At 41.9% G+C, this 24,754-nt stretch overlaps 1 protein-coding gene across 1 annotated transcript in view; it reads left to right on the top strand.

Annotated features, from left to right (window-relative positions):
• Window positions 1-599: 599 nt before the first annotated feature.
• COL25A1 (collagen type XXV alpha 1 chain) overlaps window positions 600-24,754 on the top strand; it is a 658,924-nt gene continuing 634,769 nt past the window's right edge. Inside the window, exons 1-2 of the mRNA XM_089668497.1 lie at window positions 600-1,292; window positions 18,612-18,681. Of these exons, the coding sequence (XP_089524623.1) occupies window positions 993-1,292; window positions 18,612-18,681 (370 nt within the window). The 5' untranslated portion in view covers window positions 600-992. The remainder of the gene's footprint in view (window positions 1,293-18,611; window positions 18,682-24,754) is intronic.

Below are 24,754 nucleotides of genomic sequence, written 5' to 3'. Positions count from 1 at the left end.
AGAATGAGGGGGGGGGAGAGGAGAGAGAGAGATAGAGAGATATCGAGAGAATGAGGGGAGAGAGAGAATGAGAGGGAGAGAAATAGAGAGAATGAGGGGGAGAGAGAGTGAGAGAATGAATGAGAGAGAATGAACGAGAGAGAGAGGGGGTGAGGGGGAGAGAGGAGAGAGAGAGAAAGAGGGGGGGAGAGAGAGAGGACAGAGAGAGGATGAGAGAGGGAATGAGGGGGAGAGAGAGAGATTTTTTTTACAATTATTGTTTTTTTTAAATCAGAATTTAGTGTCACTTTTATGTGAAGATGACCTAGGACTGCAGTCATTTCAAGTAGCTACAGAAGGACCCCTGTATAGGGCTGGAGTCTCCTAATGTCCTAGTCCTGGCTGGATGATGCTCCCAATGTAACCTTGCCTGCAGTGCTGCCAGTCCAAGCTACCCCCATTGACTGGCACTGTCCCCATGGCCAGCAGCCTGCTTCTATTATGTTAATGAGCCCCATCCGAGCAGCCAATCGGGCTGTGCTAAGAAAGGTCCTCTGAAGCCTCGTTCATGGAGGTGGAAATGTATGCTAATGAGGCCGTTCCAGCGAGGGTCCTGGGCGGGGAGGTGTCTCCATAGACTGGGCACTGCGCGCCGCCGCCGCTGCCGCTTGCACTGACAGCTCGGATATTTAAAGCACACAAGGGGGCAGGAAAACCCACACTTCACCGAGCTGCTGCTAAACCACGTTTCTCACCTCTCTCCCAAGTCTTTCATTTCACTGCCGGCGCTGCCTGCAACTCTATTCCAACAAGGGGGAGCACAGCTCAATCCAGGGGCTACCAGAGGAGCCAGCAACAAGTCCCAGATGACTGCAGGGACCTGAGTGATCAGGAGCACATCTCTCTGACCACGGATCGCTCCGTTCTGGAGGAGGCACCTTCACATCTCACCTCTTGTCTCCTTTAGGATCTTACTGATCACCTATTGAAGTATTGATCCGCCACCAAGGAAGATGTTGGTGAAGGCAGAGGCTGGGAGGAAGGTGGACTACAACTTGCAGAAGGGTGAGGTGGACAAGCCTAGGGATGGATGGACCACCTGGAGTAGGACTTTGCCCAGTTTCCTGGCTTTGGTGCTGTCTCTCTTCTCTCTAGCATCCTGCCTGTACCTGAATGGGAAGAACAGGGAGCTGCAGGACAGGATGGGGGCTATAGAGCATGGCCAGGCTGGGGAGATCTTCCATGTGCCTGGATTATCTGTGGATCAGCTCAACTCCATAGTCCAAGAGAAGGTGGACCGGCTTCTGTCCCAGGTGTGGATCATTTCCTTGCTCTTTTTCTTTTCCTCCAGCATCACTTTGTGCCTTTAATGCAGCAATAAACCCCAAAACAAAAATGTATTATATTGCAGCTTACCAATTCTTAGACATAATGGCTGCAGTAGTTTTCCTTTTTCTTTATTTTCACCTGATGATTTGGCCAGTAAGCCCTGATTCTCACCAGTGCTACTTCAGCATGATTTCAAAGCTGACGATCAGTGCAATTTTGCAATTTCATTGTGGCTTGCGACTTCATTAAACAGATGTTAACGTGGGTCACAATGAAATGGCACAAAAATAGTGCAGGAACCTTTTTCAAAGTCGCAACAACTTGAATGGTTCCATCGTCGCAAATGGGGCGCGACTTGTCATGCAAGTTTGAACTGTCAAATTGCATGACAAATGGCATAGGTGTGAACCAGGGCTTAGTCTGTTATTTTCAACTAACATTAACAGACCAAGCTGTCCATTAAAGTAGCAGTTAGAGGGTAAAGGCAAACCATTTAACACTGACAGAGGTGCTTACAATCATTGGGTTTTATTCATTTATGTACAACCTTCATCACAAAAGGAACAGACTACTGTAACTGTAAGCTCAGCTTCAGTTTGTCAGTAAAGTTCATCTAAATGTGTGATCTAACAATACACTCCCCCCACACTGACAATTCTGATGAAGAAGAGAAAAAAAGGAAAACTAATGCAGTCACATTTAAAAAATTGGTAAACTGCAATATATTACATTTTTGGTTTGGGGTTTAATACCATTGTAACTATGTATATATAAATATATATATATATATATATATGTATATGTATATATATGTACATAGATGCCTCTCTCTCTCATATAAATATATATATATATATATATATATATATACACTACTGCAGGAGCATTTCTGGGGTACTAGTAGACTGGAGCACCTCACATGGGAACAACACATACTAAAAAGTTGAGGGGCTGGTAGGATTCCATGATAACTGGTTAGGATCAAATTGGAGTATAAAGCTGGCCATACACTGTACAATTTTTTCAGGAACCAGACAAAAATCACTCAGTGGGTGGCCTGGCCAGCCACCTCCTGCCCAACATCCCTTGATTGAAAAATCAAAGGAAACAAGTGGAATATTGTTGGCCAAAAATCAGCTGCATCCAATCAGTTATGCATAGCAGAAGATTCGTCTATCTGCACTGTATATTGTGGATAGAGACATCTGTTAAGCTGGCCATATACACTGATTTTTGTTGACCATTTTTTTTTCCTTTATATTATTTGCAGGCTGAACATTTTACACAGCATGGATGGACAAATCCCCCACTGTGGCTATTGTATTGTGACAGCCAACCTCACCAGCTGTCAGAATACCCAAATAGCGGCTACATCTGATTGGATGCTGCTGCTTTTCGGATGACAATTTTCTGCGTGACTCCATTAATTTTTCAAGGGATGTTGGGCAGGAGGTGGCTGATAGGGCTATCCACTGAGCGAATTTCAACTGGTTACTCAGGAACCAGACAAAATTTGTATAATGTATGGCTAGCTTTAGTTTTTTTTTTAAATAAAATATCAGTGTATGGCCAGTTTGAGACTATTATCTTTTTATCTGAACAAAAAAAAAAGAATGCCACTGTACGATGACATGACTAAAATAAAAATTTAATGAACTACTTAGATGAAAAAAATAATAATAGATTAATTGAAAAGAAGATAAATGACACAATGGGGTTTATTTACTAAAGCTGGAGAGTCCAAAATCAGACTCCCTTCTGCATAGAAACCAATCAGCTTCTAACCTCAGCTTGTTCAATGAAGCTTTGGCAATGAAACCTGGAAGCTGATTGGTTTCTATGCAGAAGGGAGTCTGATTTTGGACTCTCCAGCTTTAGTAAATAAACCCCAATGTTTCAAATCTGGACTATGCAGCATAAAAAGTATCAACTCCATTTATCAAATGAGACTTGGTTCACTCAGTAGAAGACCTGGGGCACATAGCCTGGGTGCCAGGGTCTAGCAACACCCTTGGTGTCCTGGAGATTGTATTTATCCTTCAGTTGAGTTCCTGATCATTTATTATTGTATAAATCTAGTATTATTTGTTTTGGAGTCAGACATGATATAGAGCCTTTTTGTTTTGGGACACATTTATTTTTTCACTTAAGTAAACAATATGAGGACCAAAGTAAATAAAGTTATTAAGCTTGACATATAGAAGTATTACTAGGGCTGCAGATGGTAGCAGCTGCTGTGTCAAGTCTTTCCTATTGCATTTTTGTAGAATCCAATATGGTTAAGAATAGTGTCACCTTATTTCCACTTACCTGATTTCCTAACATTTTATCACTTTGTTTTTTAGGTGTTTTGCTTTTACTGTAAGCCTTTTTTCAACCCTTTTAGTACAAATGCCCTTTTGAATCCTTGTCCCTAAATAAAGGTCTGTTCAAACAAACCAAAAATAAAGCTCACCACATACGTTACAGTCTGAATGTACAAACTCCTTTAAGGTCACCACACGTGTTCCAATCGTATTGTACAGTTGTCTTTAGGATGACCACACATGTTGAAATCTAATTGTCCAATCTTCATTAGATTTGCTAACAACTATAATGTAAATGCCCTGCCTGATTGGATACAGGTTGATAGGATAGATTAGGTAGGTCCTCATATTAAACAGTTTTGGCTAATTTAAAGTTGATTGTACAAGGACTGTGTGGTCATATTGTAACACGTGTGGTGACCCTAACCAGGGGCGGACTGACAACTCATGGGGCCCCCGGGCAATAGGGGATCATGGGGCCCCTGTGTCCTTGCCCAAACTCAAAAAAGCCTATGAAAAAGGTACCAGGGGCATCTCATGGGGCCCCCTACTGACCCTGGGCCCTCAGGCAGTGCCCCAGTTTCCAAATGGTCAGTCCACCTCTGACCCTAACTGTTTTGTATACAAACCTGTGGGCTGGGGCACCTACTAGGCTATTTTGCCTTGTTGGTGGTTCAGCATTCCTTTATTAGGGCTTCTGTTTTGCTCCTCTGCTCTCAGGTCTGGCCACCTGTCAGGGCCATTGCAAGGAAGCTCCTGTGTCCTTATTGGTTTTATCAATTATTTGACATTGTGCAGAATGCAACAGGAAGAGTGAGACTGTATGCCAGGGAGCCATTAAGCCTGGTAGGGTGCTCTTTTAATAGTCAGAAACTTAACAAGAAAGGGGGTGAGTCAAGTTTGAGTAGACTGTACCTGGAAGTCTTAAGTCTAGTACACACTGTGAGAAAATCCTACGACCAATCGTCTGATTTTCCACGAAAGTGCATATCATGATGTAGTCGAAAAGGTATTGAGTTGTAAGAAAATTCTTGGCCGACAAAGGCAAATGTTGAGAAACGTAGCTACGTACTAACGTAGTAGAAGAGGAAGTGTAGGAACGTTCTTTGCTTCTGATCATGCTTGTTTTTTCTATGCGATTACTGTACACGATAACCGAAAAGTGGACGTTGCGTATGTTAAAAATTTTCTAGCTTGCAGGCTCAGTTTTTATCATAAAGCTGGAATCGGCTATTGAAAGCACTATACCAACGATCAGATAATTGGCTGATCGTTCCTCGTACATACATTTTCATATGATTTTCTTATCGTGTGTATGGGCCATTAGGTTTTGATTCCACTGGTGATACATATTCAACACTTGAAAGCGCGTCTCATATTTTGTAATCCATTGCAAGTCATTTTTTTTAACCTCTCTTAAGTTGGGAAGTTGGCAGGTTGCTCCATGTTGCTGCTCTTAAAGTGTTTCTAAACCCACAACAGTAAAATCAGTCTGTATATGCAGTAAAGCATGCTTGTTATACTCACTGTGGATCCTAAGGGGTTATTCCTCTGTACTGTGTAAAAAAGGCTGTTTGATCCTGACTTCTCTGCCCCTCCTCTTGTTCAAATGTCCACGCTGGTAAGACAGACTGAACCCGTAGCCCTTCTGCACGTGCTCAGTTTAGTGTGTATTGCTAGAGAGGTTTTGTTTTTCTTCGGAGAGTGCATGTGATCAGCACAGGGCCAATCAGCACTGTCCAGACAGAGGTCAGGGGTTCTGCATTCTCCTAGAGCAGAAAGAAAACTCCTCCTACAAACTTTAACCAGTGCTCAGCTGGACACTGATAGAAGTCAAAAGACTGCTCTAACTGCTGATCAGAAAAGGTATCTAGCAGTTTATATTTACTAAAATAATTACACTTCCATGTTCTGTGTACTGTGGGAGACCAGATATAGTGAATGCAGGGTCTTGAGTTTAGTAACACTTTAAATACTGCATTTTACATTTTTGTTACCTTCTTCTTCTGTAGGTACTGTGCCTAAGAACTACATTGTTGTGGTGGTAGGAGGTGGTTTTGGGACATGTCAAGGGTTTGTAAAAAAATGCCCCCAAACCACTGTTTGCCGCTAGTAGACACAAACTCCTGTGGTCAAATTACTACTGCAAACGGCTTAGCACAACAATCCAGTCCACTGTTCTGCTGTACGTTGCTGTAGAATACCCATGCAGAATGTATCATAGTATTCATATACGCATTGCTCAAAAGAGGTTCTTACATGAAATCATTTTATAATTGCTAGTTTAACATATATTAGGTGTGAAGTATACTACTGCTATAAAATAGCTGCTCCGTGCAAATGATATGGCTAAGTGCAATATGCTGAGCATAAAAACAGCTGTAAAAACAAGTGAAACTGATTACTTAGTATGTACACATAAAACTCATATAGCATAAATACATAGGGTAGATCTGCTAATGTTTTATAAAAACAGTTTGTCAATTCATATGTTAAACATTCAGTAAACTGCAGTGTCTTATCTGATATTTTCACGCAGCTCTTCTAAATGGTTATCTGCTGCTAAATGGTCAACTGCTGCTGTTTGGCTCAATTCATATATCAGAAAGAACACTTTATTCTTGAAGGTCCTCTGAGGATGTAATAGGTCTTCTGATGTGCCTGAAAACACTTAGTTCCCCTAATATGGTCATTTTTTTTGTACAAGTGTATGGTTTATTATAGTTGTCTACATTGATACTAAATAAGACAGGATCACATCTGATATTGTTTTCATTGAATTGGACAGATAATGGACTGTGTGTTGCCCCAGCTCCAGATTGTTATAACATCACTGACTCCTCTTAGTGTATATGACTGTCCTGAAAGCAAGCTAGCAATAGCATGGAGGTCAGTTCAAAGAGCTGAAGACCCAAAGCAATGTCTGACTGTATAATGATAAGAACACATCCAGGAGCATAAGAAAGGGAATCCCATCTAATATATTCACCATAAACCTGTAGTTGTTGTATGTAGGGCTGCTGTTAGAAATCACGGGGCCCCATACAGCCAACCTGACAGCCCCCCCCCCAAAAAAAAAAATAAACACAGTTTACTGTGCTTCAGTTATGAATGAACACAGTGAGTGATTGGTACTGATCACTCATTGTGTTCATTCAGAAAAGGAAGAGGCTGGTAAATGCGACATATTTACTGGACCCTTCCCCCACTCTCCATCCTGAAGGATCCTATTGTGTGCTTGCAGCTGCCAGTGGGAAACAGGCAGCACAGCGGCGGTAGGGGTACTCAGGGGGGCCTGAGCAGCAGGGGAAAACGTATAGTGCACAATGAGGGTGATGGGTGGAAAAGGGGGGCAGTTACCAAAACTGATCACCTGTATGGTTCTCTCTGCAGTGGTTGAAAGCTAGCAGGAGGGAGAGGAGAAGAATCCACCTTTTAGCTGCTGCTTAGAGAGCTATACAAGGGATCAATTCCAGTAACTGCCCCCCCACCCAGTTCACCCAGCTGCCTGAGCCTCTTACAGGAGGACTGGTGGTACCCCCATATCCACAGCACTGGTTTTATGTATATATTCTGACATTCAGTATAAATACGTTATACATGCCTGCACTGTAATCAGCAAAAAGATGCATTATAAAAGGATTACATTTTCTTGCATGAAATAGCTCTTTTGCATGAGGTATCTGGGGTAGATTTGTGTTATTGCAATTGGGTGGCGCTATAGTATGATACTAGTCAACTTTCCAGCCTACTTACACTAGGGGGTCTATTTATAAAAACTTTGCTATGCAAATGTCCCAAGCGTTCGCATGGCCACCACAAATGTTAAAGTGATTCTAAGGGCTTATTTTTTTAAAAGAGAAAATAACAAACATTATACTTATCTGCTCTCCATAATGTTTTTTCACAGACCAGCATGGATCTTTATCTTTTCGGGTCCCCTGCAGGCTCTCCTGATCCCTCTTTCCTGTTGAGTGCCCCCACAGCAAGCAGCTTGCTATGGGGGCACCCACTGCGCCGTATGTCCTCTCACATATGGAGCTGTGGCTCGTCCCTGCCCCTCTCTCTTCTCATTGGCTCACTGGTTATGATTGACAGCAGTGGGATCCAATGGCTCCCACTTCTGTCTCAGCCAATAAAAAGAGGAAGTCCCAGGATAGCGAGACTCCAGTGCACATCGCTGGATCAAGAGGAGTCTTAGGTGAGTATTAGGGGGGCTGCTGCACACAGAAGGTTTTTTACCTGCATGCATAGAATGTATGAAGGTAAAAAACCATGAGCCCTTAGAACCACTTTAACTGTGTTTGCCTAATATGATTATTTCCCATGATCATCAGCTCCATCTAGTGGCTATAATGCAGTATTTTCCTGATTGAGGAATTTCAGGAAAATACAACATTATGACCCCTAGATGGAGCTGACAATTGTAAGAAAATAAACATATTAGGCAAAATACAGGGATATTGTTTATTGACAGCTGTGTCAATGCTTGGGACTTGCACAGAGCTTTTATAAATAGACTCCTAGGATTTTTAACCAGGCATGGTTTATCCCCTTGGTCTGGTTCATTGATGAGTGAGTGCTCCAAACCATGCCTTGATATGGTTATGCATACCAGGTCAGAGAGGAAGAAGCAGTCTGGGACATGGTTCTCTTGGAATCCGATATGGCTTGCTTCAGTGTGAGTGCAAAACCATGCCTGAGCACAGAAGTCTCCACTGAACATGGAAGCAGAGTCATTGTGGGCTGGCTGGCAGTGGCAGTGCCTGGGAGAGATTCTTTGAATCACATTGTTAGGGAGGGGGGACATTCGTACTCGGGCACGGTTCTGATCAACTGAGCCCAATGTGAGTGCACCCTTAGGTGTGGCTTGGGACCTCATCATGATTTTGTATGGGACATTCATGATTAGTCTGAGGTTAGAAGCTGATTGGCTACCATGCACGGTGCACCAGATTCTGAGTGGACCAGATTTAGTAAATCCCCCCCTATCTGTTTACACTTGCTGGTCCATAGAAGTGAATAGACCATCCAATCAGGTCTACCTCAAAAACCTGATCGGACCCTTCGTGTGAAAGGGGTCTTAGTGTGTCCCCCTTTAGTGCTGACAGGTCCAGATCCAGTTGCTGCTCCATTCGATGCACCAGATTCTAAGTGAACCAGATTTAGTAAATTCCCCCTATCTGTATATACTTGCTGTTCCATAGAAGTGAATAGACCATCCAATTAGGTCTGCCTCAAAAACCTGATCGGACCCTTCGTGTTTAAGGGGTCTTGGTGTGTCCCCCTTCAGTGCTGGCAGGTCCAGGTCCAGTTGCTGCTCCATTCGATGTACCAGATTCTGAGTGAACCAGATTTAGTAAATTCCCCCCTATCTGTTTACACTTGCTGGTCCATAGAAGTGAATAGACCATCCAATCAGGTCCGCCTCAAAAACCTGATCGGACCCTTTGTGTGGAAGGGGTCTTGGTGTGTCCCCCTTCAGTGCTGACAGGTCCAGGTCCTGTTGCTGCTCCATTCGATGCACCAGATTCTGAGTGAACCAGATTTAGTAAATTCCCCCCTATCTGTTTACACTTGCTGGTCCGTAGAAGTGAATAGACCATCCAATCAGGTCTGCCTCAAAAACCTGATCGGACCCTTTCTGTTTAAGGGGTCTTGGTGTGCCCCCCTTCAGTGCTGACAGGTCCAGTACCAGTTGCTGCTCCATTCAATGCTCCCTCTGTGTCTGTCAACGCTTCTCTATGAGCATTCAGCTGCCACTGATGATATAATGCCTGCATCCCCTGCACCCAGCTCATTCTTGGCATGCTGAAAGTTAGTCTGGCCCTTGCCACTTCAGCCGTGAGCACCAGCCTTGACTGTTGTTTATAACATATTCTACCTGCAGATCAGTCTACTTGAAAGTTATTTTTGAGTCCATTTAACGTTCTGCCCTGCATGTGGTAACCAGTTGATATTAATGATTTTGGACTCTTAAGGATTTTTCATTTGATGTTCTCTTTGTCCCATACTTGGATTTCTCTCTTTGGGTCAACATCCTCTCTCAATGGGTCCATTTCTTTATGGTAAGCTGTCGAAAACAAGGCAGTTGGGCTCAATTAATGATTTTGTCTACATTTTAATAACCTGTGAAAATCAGTGTCCAGTGCCCCTCCATCACTACCTCTAGGGCTCTACTGTGTGACAGATCTGTGTAAATCCCAGAACTGGATGGACAGAACTACAAACTTTTTTTCAGTTAAGATAACTTTCATATACTGTATGTATTTCATCTGTGTGTAGCTGTTCCTTGTTCAGCTTAACGTACGGGTGTGATTTAAAGGCTTAGCGCAACTTTTTGAACATTTTTTTTTACACATATTTAGGGTCACAATCCCCAAACCCCCTTTTTCAAACCACAAATTACCCCTCCCCTTACCTGAATCGCAGGATGTTTTTCCATCGAGCATCCTGTTGATTTTTTAATTTAACATGGCTATGCATGGCTCCACCCACTCAGCCACATCATCCATTCACAGATCCATTCACATGGATCTATGAATAGAAAGAGTACAGGTCTCATCTGTCACTGCAGCACGTAGATTGCACTGGTGACATCACTGTGCTTGTAGTTTATTGTTTATTTCCTCCAGTACCATAAGTATTAGTTTGTACCCCTGAGGCTGGGATGAGCCTCTGCATTGTACCCACTGATCCTGGTTGCAATGCTCTGCAGTGTCAATGGAAAAAATGTAATAAATGCACTTTTTTATTTTATTCTTGTGGGTGCATTTATGAAATCTTTGCACATGATGGACTATACCTTTAAAAAGCATAGAATTAAGTTTTACCTTCATTCCAAAGGTTTTGCCTTCATTCTAAATGTTCCCATCCATAATGGGAGAGCTAGTGAGAACTGATAAATCTCCACGTGTCTCCCACGAGCTAGAGGCAGCTGTCAGTGTGCAGCATGCTGTGCTATATGCATTTTTATGTGACATTTTGCTGCTTCTAATCGACACTCACTATTTGGCACGTCTCACCACCAAGAGGAGCAGCAGAAAGGCTATCAGTAAGGTTAACACTGCATGATATAAAGTGAATGTGTTGATGACCCAGAAGTGCTAGAATTACCTCCTTCTCTATCTCACTCTTGATTTATTTGCTTGTTAAATCTAAGTGATCATGTAACCCCTATCTTACAAAATATTAACTGTGAAATGATCTGATGTCTGACCTGGAAGAGAATGTGTGTCTGGATCAGGTTGAACTTGACAAGCTATTGACTTGTATTGAGCTAACAGTTCATTTCTCTGTATCGTTATCTACAATGCTGGAGATTAGTAGATGTAGGTAGAGACCTCCTGGTGGGTACGTGGAATTGCTTGGGACTGCTTTTTCTAATCTCCTCAGTAGACACCTCGTAGAACCTCAGAGTTATAACTGATATAAATCGAGTGGTATTTTAAGGAGTGTTAACCTGTGCAATTATGTTAGGTTAGGATGCATGTGGAAAAGTCTGCAAACCCGTGAAATTAAACCACCACTGAATTGGAAAGAAAAAATGTCATCCAAAAAAAAAGGCATTGTGATGAAAATACCACCTGGTAAACTATAGTGAATTGACCATGCTTATGTATATGCAATGAACACAGGAGAATTTAGGAGTCTAAGGCCTCATGAACACAGGATGATAAAAAAAAAAGCTCTCCTAGAAGCTGTCCTCCTGGCAGCAGCATTTTTGCAGAAAAAGAGCCTGACACTTGTAAAAATATCTAAACCTTTACAAGTGTTTAGGTGCATTTACAAGCGTCAAGTGCTTGGGCATTAATTCATTTCATTGGCCAGAATAATTTATTCTGGCCATTGAAATGACTTAATGCTCAAGCTCTAAACGTGACTAGCGTTCAGGCACATTTAGACGCATTTTGCCACGTCATGCATTTTTCTTCCCAAAACGCTGCTGCTCCTGAATGCAGTGGCCCTGGGTTTCTTTGCCTGCTGCTAAACTTTACTTCTTCTAAAAGTTTCTAAAAGTCTATGTGTGCATGGACGCATAGGATAAAATAGAAGGCCGTTTGGAAGTAGTTAAAAAAAAACGCCCCTAAAAGTGGCTGCAAAAACGCCCTGTGTGCATGAGGCCTTAGGATAATATAATGCAGTGGTCTCCAAACTGCGGCCTGGGGGCCAGATGCAGCCCTTTGCTTGCTTTTATCCGGCCCTTGGGGCACTATTTCATTCACTGACACCAATAATGGGGCACAGTTCCTCCCAGTGACACCAATGATGGGCCATAGTTCCTCCCAATGACACCAACAATGGGGCACAGTTCCTGCCAATGACACCAACAATGGGGCACAGTTCCTCCCAATGACACCTAGAATGGGGCCCAATGGAATGAACGATGGGGTACAATTACTACCAATGATGGGGCACAATTTCTCCCAATGACACCAGTAATGGGGCACAATTCCTCCCAATGATACCAATGATGAGGCACAGTTCCGCCCAATGACACCAACAATGTGGCCCAATGACACCAATGATGGGACACAATTCCTTCCAATAAAGCCAGTGATGGGGCACAGTTCCTCCCAATTACAGCAGCGATGGGACACAATTCCTCTCATTTACATCAACGATGTGGCAGAATTCCTCCTAATAACACCAATGATGGGGCACTATTCCTACCAATGACACCAACAATGGGGCACTATTCCTACCAATGACACCAACGATGGGGCTCAATTACACCAATGATGGGGTACAATTCCTTCCAGTGACACCAAGGATGGGGCATTGTTTACTCCAACTTATGCTGGGAAATTTTCTACTCCCGATGGTCATAGTGCGGCCCCTCTAAAGTCTTAAGGACAGTAAACTGGCCCTTTGTTTAAAAAGTTTGGAGACGCCTGATATAATGCATTACATAATGAAATAACAAGAATGTATGAATGGCGATTGCTTGTTTTGGGACTAAAGAAATGTCTATACCTGCATTGTAACAATTTCAAGAGAAGCTTCCCTTTAAGGCCCCTTTCACATGGGGCAGACCCAGGGGCAGACTGACCATTTGGAAACTGGGGCACTGCCCAAGGGCCCGGGGTCAGTAGGGGGCCCCATGAGATGCCCCTGGTACCTTTTTCATAGGCTTTTTTGAGTTTGGGCAAGGACACATGATCCCCTATTGCCCGGGGGCCCCATGAGTTGTCAGTCCACCCGTGGGCGAACCCGTCAGCGGATCAGCTTGCCCAGTGGGGGATCTGCCCGCTGATCCCCGCTGAGCAAGTGGATGAGAGGTCCATGTCTGCTCTGCTTATGCAGAGCGGACACGGACAAAGACCGCTGCCCTAGTGCTCCTGGAAAAAAATTACATGATGAATTAAAGTTTATACTGTATGTGAACACTGGATATAACCAACTCTTCCCAGCTTTTCTGTTAGGATTTCACAAGGTCAGCATGATAGTCCATCATATTCATACCTCCCAACTTTTTGAGATAGGAACAAGGGACACCTATTAGCAAAAGTATGTAGGCATAAGACACCCCCCCACCACGCCCCCTTAAAGGAGAATTATACCAAAAAAACGATTCGCTAAACCCATGGGTGCTTTTTTTTGGCCACTACTATTTCTTTACACTGGCTTTTGATACATTTTCAAATGCAGCAATTTAGAAATTTGATGACAGGTCAGAAACTGGGAACTGGGAATCATTTTTTGAATGATAAATAGTTCATCTTATATACAACTATATAAATCAGACCAAAATGAGGGACAAATGAGGAGGAAAGAGGGACAAAGGGATTTTGTTCCAAATCAGGGACAGTCCCTCAAAATCAGGGACAGTTGGGAGCTATGCATATTTCTTTAACATAAATGGGTGTGAATTGTACAACATTGTAAATATCCTGTGCGTAAATTTGAATTTCTGGAAGTGAAGGAAAAGTTATTTTATCTGTAGTATTTCTAACCCCTAATTGATATGCTTTACAATTTTTGCTCTACAACCAGCATTTTTTCTGTATTTGGCGCTGACTCTTGGAAGTACTCTGGGTAACTATGGCACGGCCATAAAATTATAGCAGTTCTGTCACTTCCAGTTCCACAATGACTTATTGCACCTCTCATGGAATTTTCCATGGATGTCAGCACTGTGGCTTAGTGGTTAGCACGTCTGCCTTGAAGCACTGGGATCCTTGGTTTGAATTCCAACAGCTTGCATGGGTTTTCTCTGGGTACTTTAGATTCCTCTCACATTTCAAAGACATGTTGGGAGGTTAATTGGCTCCTGTCTAAAAATTAGCCTATGCCCCTTAACTATACTTACTGGCAACCCAGAGTTTCCCCTGGGGCTAACTTTAACCGCCATTTTTTTCCTCCACATGCGAATCTTTTAATAGCTGATGTCTTTGGTCCAACTGATGTGAAACCCTTGACACAACTGACTGATTTCCTACCCCAGCCCTCGGGTAGGTGGTTATTATACTTTCAAATTAGGGACTTTCATATTTCTTTAAAAACAAGGCAACCTTCACTGCCCTCTTACTACTTTTAAATGTATGTGTATGTAACCTATTCCTCTTATGCACACTCTTGTTTAACTTCTTCCGCTTCAGAATTTTTTACCCCCTTCAGGACCAAGCCATTGTTTGCTATTATTTTAACTGGTAACTGAGTAGTCATGCAACACTGTACTGAAACAAAATTTATGTAATTTTTTCACACAATTAGAACTTTCTTTTGGTGGTATTTGATCACCACTGGGTTTTTATATTTTATTATATAAACAGAAAAAAATGAAAAAAGTGAAAAAAAAACCCCCAATATTTTTTACTTTTTGCTATAAAACATCGAAAAACAAATATATCAAATTTCTTCATAAATTTAGGTCAAAATGTATTCTGCTAAATATCTTTGGTTAAAAAAAATCCCATTAAGTATACTTTATTGGCTTGTGTTATAGCGTCTACAAACTATGGTATATATACTGGAATTTTTTTTTTTTATATACTACTAATGGTGGTGATCAGTGACTTATAGTGGGACTGTGATAGTGCAACGGACAATCTGACACTGGGTGGGGACTTACTATTTGGCACTGACATTATCAGTGACACTAATACAGTGATCAGTGATAATACTATACACTGTTACTGTACTAATGGCACTGGCTGGGAAGGGGTTAACATCTTGGGATATTACGGATTTACTAAAAATCTCTTTGTCTGAAATAAAAATATAGCTTCCTCTGTACATAGCCCTGTGTTGATTGTCAACACAGGGCTCTGGGCTGTAATGGGACCCAGCCGATCAGCAGGTCCTGGCCATGAGTCATTGGCCAGGACCTGCTGACAAACTCCCACTGTGCACAATCACAGCAGGGGTTGGCGGGTAGGGGCGTGCAAGCACGCCCTGTACCTGGAAGAGGCCTGCCACGTACAGGTACGTCACTGTGCTTGTACAGGCCGACAGAACATTGCAGGTGGGCTGTCCTTAAATGGTTAAATAATCCGCTTGTAACAGAGGTTTCTAATACTAAACCTTTCTATTTTGTGGACTGGGAAAGGGAGCTCAGTGTTACTTTCACAGAGGAAGAAGTCCAAAAATTTAGCATCCTAAGGCATAAACGGTCTATTGCGAGCGTGGCACAGGAGCAAAATACATATTGAAAGTATAAAACTGTTGTCTTAAAGTGCAGTTCCAGCTTAAAAAAAAAGTCAGCAGCTACAAAAACTGCAGATGCTGACTCTTTAAAATACAGCCACTTACCTGTTCCTCGGTCTAGCGGCATCCTCACCACTGCTGGTTTCACCGGCCGTCTTCTGTCCCTGGCACCGGAATCTTCAGTGTGGGCACCCAGCTGTGACAGCTTGCGGCTTCACAGCGAGGTCACCACTGCACGAGAAGCGCTGTGCTTTGTGAATGGCCCCATGCGTTTGGGCTGCTGTGGGTTTACAAAATGAGTGCATGCACTACTTTTAGCACGGTGCTCTGTGATTTCAGCTCATTCAAATGAATGGGCTTGAAATTGCACTGCATAGACCCGCATAAGAATCGCACAGGAACGCACCCCTGTGTGATTCAGATCAGGGCATAGTGTGATCCTGCCCATATAGTCACACGTCACTCAGAAGATATTTGCTCTGCAAAATATTTATTAGTCAACCTTTATAAGTGGGGTAAAAGATGAAGAGGTGCTCATTTATTTATTAAAGGTACTTATACTGCATAGCACCTTGCATATTCTGCATTCACATCTGTCCCTACCATTAAGAACCTTATAAAGTCCCTACCTCACATGAATAGGCTCATTTTTATTTTATTATTTTTTTACAATATGTTTTTATTAAATTATATTTTTTAAAAAATTAGTTCAAAATTGTGTAATATGTTTACCATTTGCTAGAGCACCAACCATTTGGGGGAGGGTGATTTTGTGAAATAGACCTTCAAGTGATGCTAAACCCACAGCAGTAAAATCAGTCTGTATATGCAGTAAAGCATGCTTGTTATACTCACTGTGGAACCCAAGGGGTTAATCTTCTGCATTGTGTAAAAAGGATGTTTGATCCTGTCTTCTCTGATCCTCCCCTTGTTCCTGTGTCCCCCTCTTATCTCCTGATAAGACATATTGTGTGGAGATACTGCACATGCTCACTTTGGTGTGTATTGCTAGAGAGGTTTTTTTTTTCTTGGGTGAGTGCATGTGATCAGCACAGGGCCAATCAGCACTGTCCAGACAGAGGTCAGGGGTTTTGCATATCTGTTGTATTCATGTGGGCCTTAAAGGAAAGCGTGTTACCCCCTGCTCTGTTTACCTGCCAAATCCCTTGAAAACCCCCAAATTTATGTGGGGAGAAAACTCCTCCTACAGGCTTTAACCAGTGCTTGGCTGGACACTGATAGAAGTCACAAGACTGCTCTAACTGCTGATGAGAAAAGGTATTTAGCAGTTTATATTTACTAAAATAATTACATTTCCATGTTGTGTGTACTGTGGGAGACCGGATATAGTGAATGCAGGCTCCTGGGTCTAGTAACTCTTTAATAGCAGGAGAAATCAGACTACACACATTACTAACAGACTCAGTGGAGCAACACATTCATTCCCTCTATGCTACCAGCCTAGCCATCAGACTTAGCTACATATAGACAGGTTGCCAGCAAGCATGCTGCCAGTGCTGGGCTTTCCTAATAGAAAGTCAGCATGTTCTGCAAACAAAATATATCTGTCATAGTTTAGTTTTGAGTAGAGTGAGTAAGACCATTTATCTGGTATTTCTTACTGTCTGCAACTCCATTGGAAAGATTTTCCATGCTGGGTCACTGGTGCAGGAGAACACTGACAGTAGATGAAACCTTCTACAAGAGAGTGTTTTGTTGTCCGCATAAAAGGAGATCACTTGTGCAGTAAGCAAGGAGATGTCTCCAATAAAAATTCAAACTTTTTCCCACTCCATCCAAAATAAAATAATTTTGGCTGGACTGGGCTTTAATGCCAAATTCAGAAGAGTGTTGAAATGTTCAGGTAACATCTATACAACTAATAGACTATTCTATGCTAAAGTGTTTTCAGATATAAATAAAAGCTTCCAAACTGCTATTTTCTGGCAGAGCAGTGTTAATTTACAAAATTGGAGGAACTTTCTACAGTACCTCAGGCTATATTCACATCATGTGTAGTGGGAACGGCTATTTCAGTGCACTCATACAGCAAGACAAGGCAAAATGCTTTGTCTCCTATGTGCCCCATTCACACCACTGTGGCAAGCCGTACTTTTTTTCAATGCAGTACAGTACGATGCAATGTGCCAAGATCGGTGTATTGGCACTGCAGTGATCCCACTGCTCTGCACACCAGCCTCTGCACTGTAACACTGCAGCTGGTGTGAACAGACTCTATATGCGGTGACTGCATTAGTTTTCTTTTTTGTACGTTTTTTCCTTTATTCTCACCTGATGATCCTGCCAATAACACACTTCATGTCTTAGGGTGTCTCCCTTCTGAATTAAGGAGACACCTTTGGACAGCAGAATTGTCAGTATGGGGGTGGAGTGGGGGTATTAGATGCACAAGCAAATTTAGATAAACTAACAAATTAAAGCCAGACTCCAGCTAACACTTTTTAAGCAGTTACAGCAACATTTTTTTCCTTTTAGGATAAATGTTTTACTAAGTACAATAATGATTAAAAGCTGATCATTGTAAGTACCCCTGTCACTCTTGAATGGTTTGTCTCAACTCTCTAACTGACACTTTTGATGGACAGCTTGGTCTGTTAAAGGAAGCTGAAATTAACAGACTTACTGGCCATATCACCAGGTGAAAATAAAGGTAGACAACTACTGCAGCTGCCACATCTAAGGATTGATAAGCTGCAATATCCAGTATAAAACATCTGTTTTGGGGGTTTAATGTACTTTAAATGGAAGTTACCCTCTATTCCCCCTCTTATGTGCATTTTCCTGCTAGTTATAAATATATGAGCTGCATTTTGTATGTCTTTTTACATTATTTATCAGTGATTCTAGTTTTTTTCTTACTTTTTTTGTGTGGAAAGTGTCATATGAACAAACATTGCTAGTAATAATAATTATGGGGGGGGATAACCAAGGAGTGAATTAGAAGCTGTGTTGTGTTGGTGTATCCTGGAGATGGTACAGAAGCTGAGGTGGCATAATTTGGACAGGGATTGGATGTGGGCCCGAAAGGACAGTTCAGAGTCCAGGGTTACTCCTAGCATCCTTGCATGTGGGGATGCCTGATGGTTGTGCTGTTGATCTTGACAGAGAAGTCTATTGCAGCCAACACATCTAAGGATTGGTAAGCTGTACTATACAGTATAAAACATTTGTTTTTGGTTTTAGTATGCTTTAAATGGAAGTTAGCCTCAATTACCCCTCTTATGTGCATTTTCTTGCTAGTTATAATTATATGAGCTGCATTTTTTTTTTTTTACATTGTGTATTTATCAGTGACTCTATTTTTTTTCTTTCTTTTTCTGTCTACAGAGGTCATATGAACACATGGCAAAAATCCGAATCTCAAGAGATGTTCCAGCAGATTGTAACTGCCCAGCAGGTAAATGTGGTGTGATGATTGACATCTTTGTGCCCCTTGGTGGCCTTGGTAATCAAAGAAAGGCACAGAGCTCCATATTAGTCCAGTAACAGAGGTCTGGAAAGGTCGCCCTAATGTTCTTGCTTTTGCTTTGTTTTGCCACTTTTTTCTTCAGAATTCTTAGCTGTATCAATATGTTCTTTAAAGTTATTGGCGAAAGATAAAAACTTGTGAGCACCTCACTGATCATTCCTCATAGATATTGACAATAAATATACAAAAACACATTTTCTTGTTTTCTGGCAATGAAACTAAGCAATGGAGTGTTGAATTATTATTACTGGCAATGTTTGCATTATCAGGTCCAATTGTACTCTATGCTTGGATGAGCTGATATCAATTATCAATTTGTGTGTTCAGGGATTTGTGAAATGCTGTATGCGGCAACTGTAATGAACTCCGATGAAACTATAACCTCTCACATCTATCCCCACCACTTTTGTCTGTTGTGTTTAATTTATGTATGATTAATTTTTCAGCCTTGAGCAAAAGTTGTTCTTGTTGGACTCAATTTGCTGACCCAGGTGATAAAGTAGAGGCGGAATCTCTAGGACTGAATTTACAACTGCAACAGTATAGTCAAGATCACCTTTGACAGAGGCAACCCACAGGCTTACACAGCAGCATTGTGTGGAAAGGATTGATGAATGACAGTTCAGGCTTGGTGTGGAAGATGAAAGGCTATGTTTAGGGCTGGTATTCAGGCTGGGGTCTCTTTTTTCCCCTGTGTGCATGTGGCAGTGGAGCTGACTTGTGATGAACGCCGCCTGCATAACAGCCTGAAGGAATGAAGCAGCCTGTGACAGTTGGCTCTCGGTGTACAATACTCCTGGCAGAACTGTCCCATGCTGCCTAACTTGGAAATGTAATACATTACATTAGCTGGAGATGGATTAGTGCAACTTCAGGCTGCTGTGTCTAAGCTTGCTGATACGATTTGTGGTATTTTTATATGTGTATAAGTACTGTTATGTTGTGCTTTAAAAATCTGCTTTTATAGCAGGGAACGTTGGTGCTTAGCTAGCTGTGTTAAAAGAAAGCCTATATGGAGGGTAAAGCTGGCCATAGCCAGATCGAGATTCGACCTTTCAGCAGGAACTGGAAACATTTTCGATCGATCTATAGCCTTTCCCATTTGAGAGGAGTTGATCTACTGATAAAAGAAAAAAAAAATCACTCTATAGCCAGGTTTAAAATGCCTTCTGCAAATACTAGTCAATCCAGTGACTTCAGTGCTAGCCATACATGCTTAGATTTCTTTTCTTCAGCCTACGGTAAATCTGGCAGGTCCTTCTAACCACGTTAAACATTGCAGATGGACAAATCTCCCTTTCCAGCTATGGTATTCTCACAGGCGGTACCCAATGCAATTACATTCAGCCAACAATTTTCCAACCAACAAATTCCACAAAATTTGACTGAACAATCAGCCTTTGTTAAATCAGGTGGTGCCAACAGGGACACCCACAACTTGAATTTCAGCATGAATTTGGCATGAATCAACCAAAATTTGAGCCTAAATTTACTGTGACTTTCCTGAACTTTCCTGAGCTTTGAGGCTAGAGAATGCCAGTCATCTAGCATTTTGAGATGGAGTTCAGGAATGGCAACTTGCATATTTCTCTCAGTACCACTGTCCTTTCATTTCTTTATATAGAGCTTACACACAGAACAGCAGTTCAATAAACCAGTACTGAGGGAACTTGAAGGCTGTTTTTGGTTAAAATGACATTAAACTCTGGTTAAAATAATCCTATTTGAGTATTTTGTTCTTAACTCAAAAAGTAGCTACTGTTGCTCTCGGCTTCCTCCAAATCTACAAATTCCATTTTTTGCTGCTGTGATCTGACTTCCTCTTAGAGGGTGGCTAATTTTGTTCTCCATGGTTCCACTGTATGTAGGAACGTTGCTACCCTGTCTTGTTACTAGTGACTATGGACTGTTAGATTTGTAGTGTGCATAGAGCAACGAAGTGATGGGGAAAAGAAGACATTTAGGAGCTCACTGAGGACATTACAAAGAGGTAGAAAAACACAGTATTATTATTATTATACAGTAATTATATAGCGCCAACAGTTTGTGCAGCGCTTTACAACCTGAAGGCAGACACTACAATTACAATACAATTTGGTACAAGAGGAATCAGGGGGCCCTGCTGGTTAGAGCTTACAATCTAAGACGGAGGGTTAAGTGATACAAAAGGTAATAAATGTGGGGGGTGAGCTGATGGAAAATATAAACACAAGTGTATTAGTTAGAAGCAGGATAGGCTTCTTTAAAGACAAGTTTTTCAGGGATCGTCTAAAGATGGATAGATTAGGATATAGTCAGACAGATTAGGGTAAGGAATTCCATAGGATGGGAAAGGCTTGAGAGGAGTCCTAGAGGCAAGCATGGGAGGAGGTGACAAGGGAGCTAGAGAAAGGGAGGTCTTGGGAAGAACGAAGAGAACGATTTGGTTGGTGAGACTAGGTCAGTGATGTAGATAGTGGCAGAGTTGTGGATGACTTTGTAAGTTAGTATTTTAAATTGTATTCATTGGATGAATGGAAGCCAGTGGAGGGATTGACGGAAAGGAGTAGCAGGCACTGAATGGTTGGTAAGGTACATGAGTCTGGCAGCAGCATTCATGACCAATTCATAAACCAATGAGGAGGGAGTTGCAGTAGTTGAGGCAAGAGATAGCCAGGGAGTGAATTAGAAGCTCTGTGGCGTCGGTTAAAAAGGGGCGTACTCTGGTGATGGTGCGGAGGTTGAGGCGGAATGATTTGGACAAGAATTGGTTGTGGTCCTGAAAGGACAGTTCAGAGTCCAGGGTTGCCCCTAGCACCCTGGCATGTGGGGATGACCTAATAGTTGTGCAACTGATCTTGACAGAGAAGTTAGGGGAAGGGACACATGGGGGAGAAAATACTAACAGCACAGTTTTGGATAGATTGAATTTGAGGAAGTGGTGTGATATCCATATTGATATGTCGGTCTGTAAATTAGTGATTCACGACAAAACTGATGGGGTGAGAAGTAGAAAGATAGATTTGGGTGTCATCAGTATAAGAAATAAGTTCATGAAAAATAAATTACAGAACCATTACGTAGTTGATGTGTATGGAATATTTTTGGGGAATAAGAATATTTAGTGTCACTTTAACTCTGCTTCTACAAATGCTAGTTGCTTGGCATCTGTGCTGGTCCAAAGGCTTTATCAGCATCATTGACTCTAACCAAGTATGTACATCAAGAGTTCTGTCTGCACTCAGACTTTACTTGCTGCATCCTTGTCTTGGGTCAGTGATTTGAAGTAATGAAGCCAGAGACAGCTAGACAACTGGAGGCCGACACTGGAAGTCTACATGCTTCCCAAGGTAACAGTTGACTTTAACAATACATGACTGGTTTTGCTTATGGTACAGTTGATCCAGGCACCCCTTAGATCACTGGGACACAATTATGGTTAAAAAATGTTATTTGTGCAGAAGTAATCACTTTAATTATAATTAACCTGTATATGCTAATAAAAGTCATAGTGGGTTTGGTCGCTTGCTATTTAAAAAAAAAAGTCCTCTGTCATCCTTTTGCATACTGATGGGGGAGCTTCAGATCTAGGACCATCTTTATTCATTCAAGATAACATCAAAACAATGCAGAAATGATTTTTGGTTTTAAATTCATGCTGCCATTGCTGAGCAAATCAAAAGTGTAAAATCAGCAGTTTTTTGGCCGTATTTTTATAAAATTCTGTCTACAATATTACAGCAAACTGCAAGTTAAAAGCTCTTGATACTATTTTGTAGCAGAATGCTGCAGATGATCATTCACAATGGCAGCTTTCTCTGTTACATTTATATTGTAGCATTAATCTGGACTCTGAGAAAGTTAGTGGAAATATGCTGGTATATGCCCAAGTACTCTTTTATGGATGACAGATCTCCTCCTTGTTGGGTTGCATACTACTATATATTTGCTTCTTTCCCTAGCACAATGCAATATAGGACATATTAAGTTGCTGGTTATAATTTTGTATATTCACAGAGGCTTTTGAGTTTGAATGATCTATTGGTAAGACGTAACTCTGCTTTTCTGCTTCACTGCCACTAGAGCTTAACATTACATCACTTAATAGAGCTGTGCAGAGGAAAGATACGTATGCCTGCAAGCGCTGAGCCAGGCTGATCTGCAATCACACTGCCATTTGTACAAGGCACGGTTGAGGTAGCAGTCTCAGGAAGCTGAAATGTGTGCCGTAGCAAAAATCTCAGAACTATCTTTGGCTACCGCCAGAAGCTTTCCCTTTTCCTGCTAAATCTAATGCTAAAAGGAAGTGCTTCTGTTTGCATTCTGTTTAAGGTGACACTATTATAAATATCTATGGTGGTCTGCGTAGTGTCTGAGAAAGGGTAAAATTATACAGATGCCTTTTCTGGCCCTGCAAATATATACTAGCCCAGGGATAGACAAACCCCAGGAGGCAGGTAGCCAGATTGGCTGGCACCAAACTTTGGTATTTTCTGTTGATGCCGGTAAAATACATCTTTAATGAGTATTTAAAGGGAAAATGTAGTCTTTAATTTTTTTTAAATTATACATCTCAAAGAAAATAAATCAATGTAAGCAATCTTACTTCCTATGTATATTTTGTTATTATCTCATGCTGTGGGAAAACGTTTTGAGCTCTTTGATCCTTCATTGGCAATTGGCTACTCTTGCACCATTGTGGGAGGAAGGGGAGAAGGTCACATTCCCTCCATACTCCCCACATAGATTTGGGGGTTTTCAAGGGATTTGGCAGGTAAACAGAGCAGGGGGTAACACGCTTTCCTTTAAGGCCCGCATGAATACAACAGATATGGACGGGCTACTAAAGGTGTCCAATTTATATTACTATGTCTGGTTTTATCTTTTTAGTAAAAGCTGAAATCTATCTAACTGCCAAAGGATTTATATTTCTTTCCAGGCCATTGTGAGATTTTCACAGTTCTGCTATCTAGCACAGCCCTGCCTGGTAAGACCTGAGTTTTCAGTTCTACAGTTAACTAACACTTACAGATTTTGACACCCACTTTTCCCCAACCTGTCAATAGACAGTGAATGGATAAGCAGCAAATTGATGAGCAGATCTCTCTGTCAGTCTGCTCTCTCCTGCTGTTCCTTGTTAAAGGAAAAGTGCGGGAGATAAAAAAAAACACACATACCCACTTGTATGGTGTTGAGTTACTAAAACCGGAGAGTGAAAATTCTGGTGCATCTGTGCACAGTAGCCAATCAGCTTCTAACTTCAGCTTGTTCATTTAAGCTTTGATAAAGAAACCTGAAAGCCAATTGGTTTCTGTGCAGAGCTGCGCCTGATTTTGCACTCCAGTTTATTTAAATTAACCTCATATGTCTACATCATTGTAGTAGTAGATGATGCAGCTGTCTCCTGCCAGCTCTAACACAGAACTTAGCAATCATTTGATCACTGATTGCTCAGTTCTCGGTCTTCACTGAAAAGAGAGCAGTGACAGTCAATTACCGCTCTCTGCTCTGCCCATTGGAGCACCATGCTGTGGACGGGTTGGGAGCAGTTGGCTCAGGCTCATCCTGAGAGGCTGAGCTTGCTGCTGGTCAGGCATCTGGGCAGATCCTGGCCTTAAAGTCAGGATTCTTCCAGAGCCTGGGACCGGCTCCTTAAAGTCAGGATTCTTTCAGAGCCTGGGATGGGCTCTGTGACCGCAGCTTACAGCTGAGTCTGGGTCACAGAGTTCAGAAATAAGTGCACTCCTGTGATCCAAAAGAAAAGTATTGCAAAAAAAGCTTTGGCCCTACTTCTCGTTATACAGATGAACACTACAGCATATCTGATTGACTTCTCTCTTTCCCAGTCTTAGTTGTGCTGTACAAGGACTGCAAGAGGCAGATACCAAGACAGTATTTACACAGCGTGGTTTTTTTGTTTTTTAATACATTTAAAACTGGATCCTAGTAAAACAAAAACTCCTCCCTTGCAGTGGGGCTGTGCTCACAATACAAGGGTTAACTGCTCATTTAGGTTTAGGGG

The sequence above is a fragment of the Staurois parvus genome, unplaced genomic scaffold (genome assembly GCF_062004578.1).
Source record: "Staurois parvus isolate SC_StPar_1 unplaced genomic scaffold, SC_StPar_1.0 ptg000058l, whole genome shotgun sequence".
Classification (NCBI taxonomy): domain Eukaryota; kingdom Metazoa; phylum Chordata; class Amphibia; order Anura; family Ranidae; genus Staurois; species Staurois parvus.
Note: the sequence above shows the minus strand (reverse complement) of the source record. Positions and strands in the feature narration are given on the sequence as shown.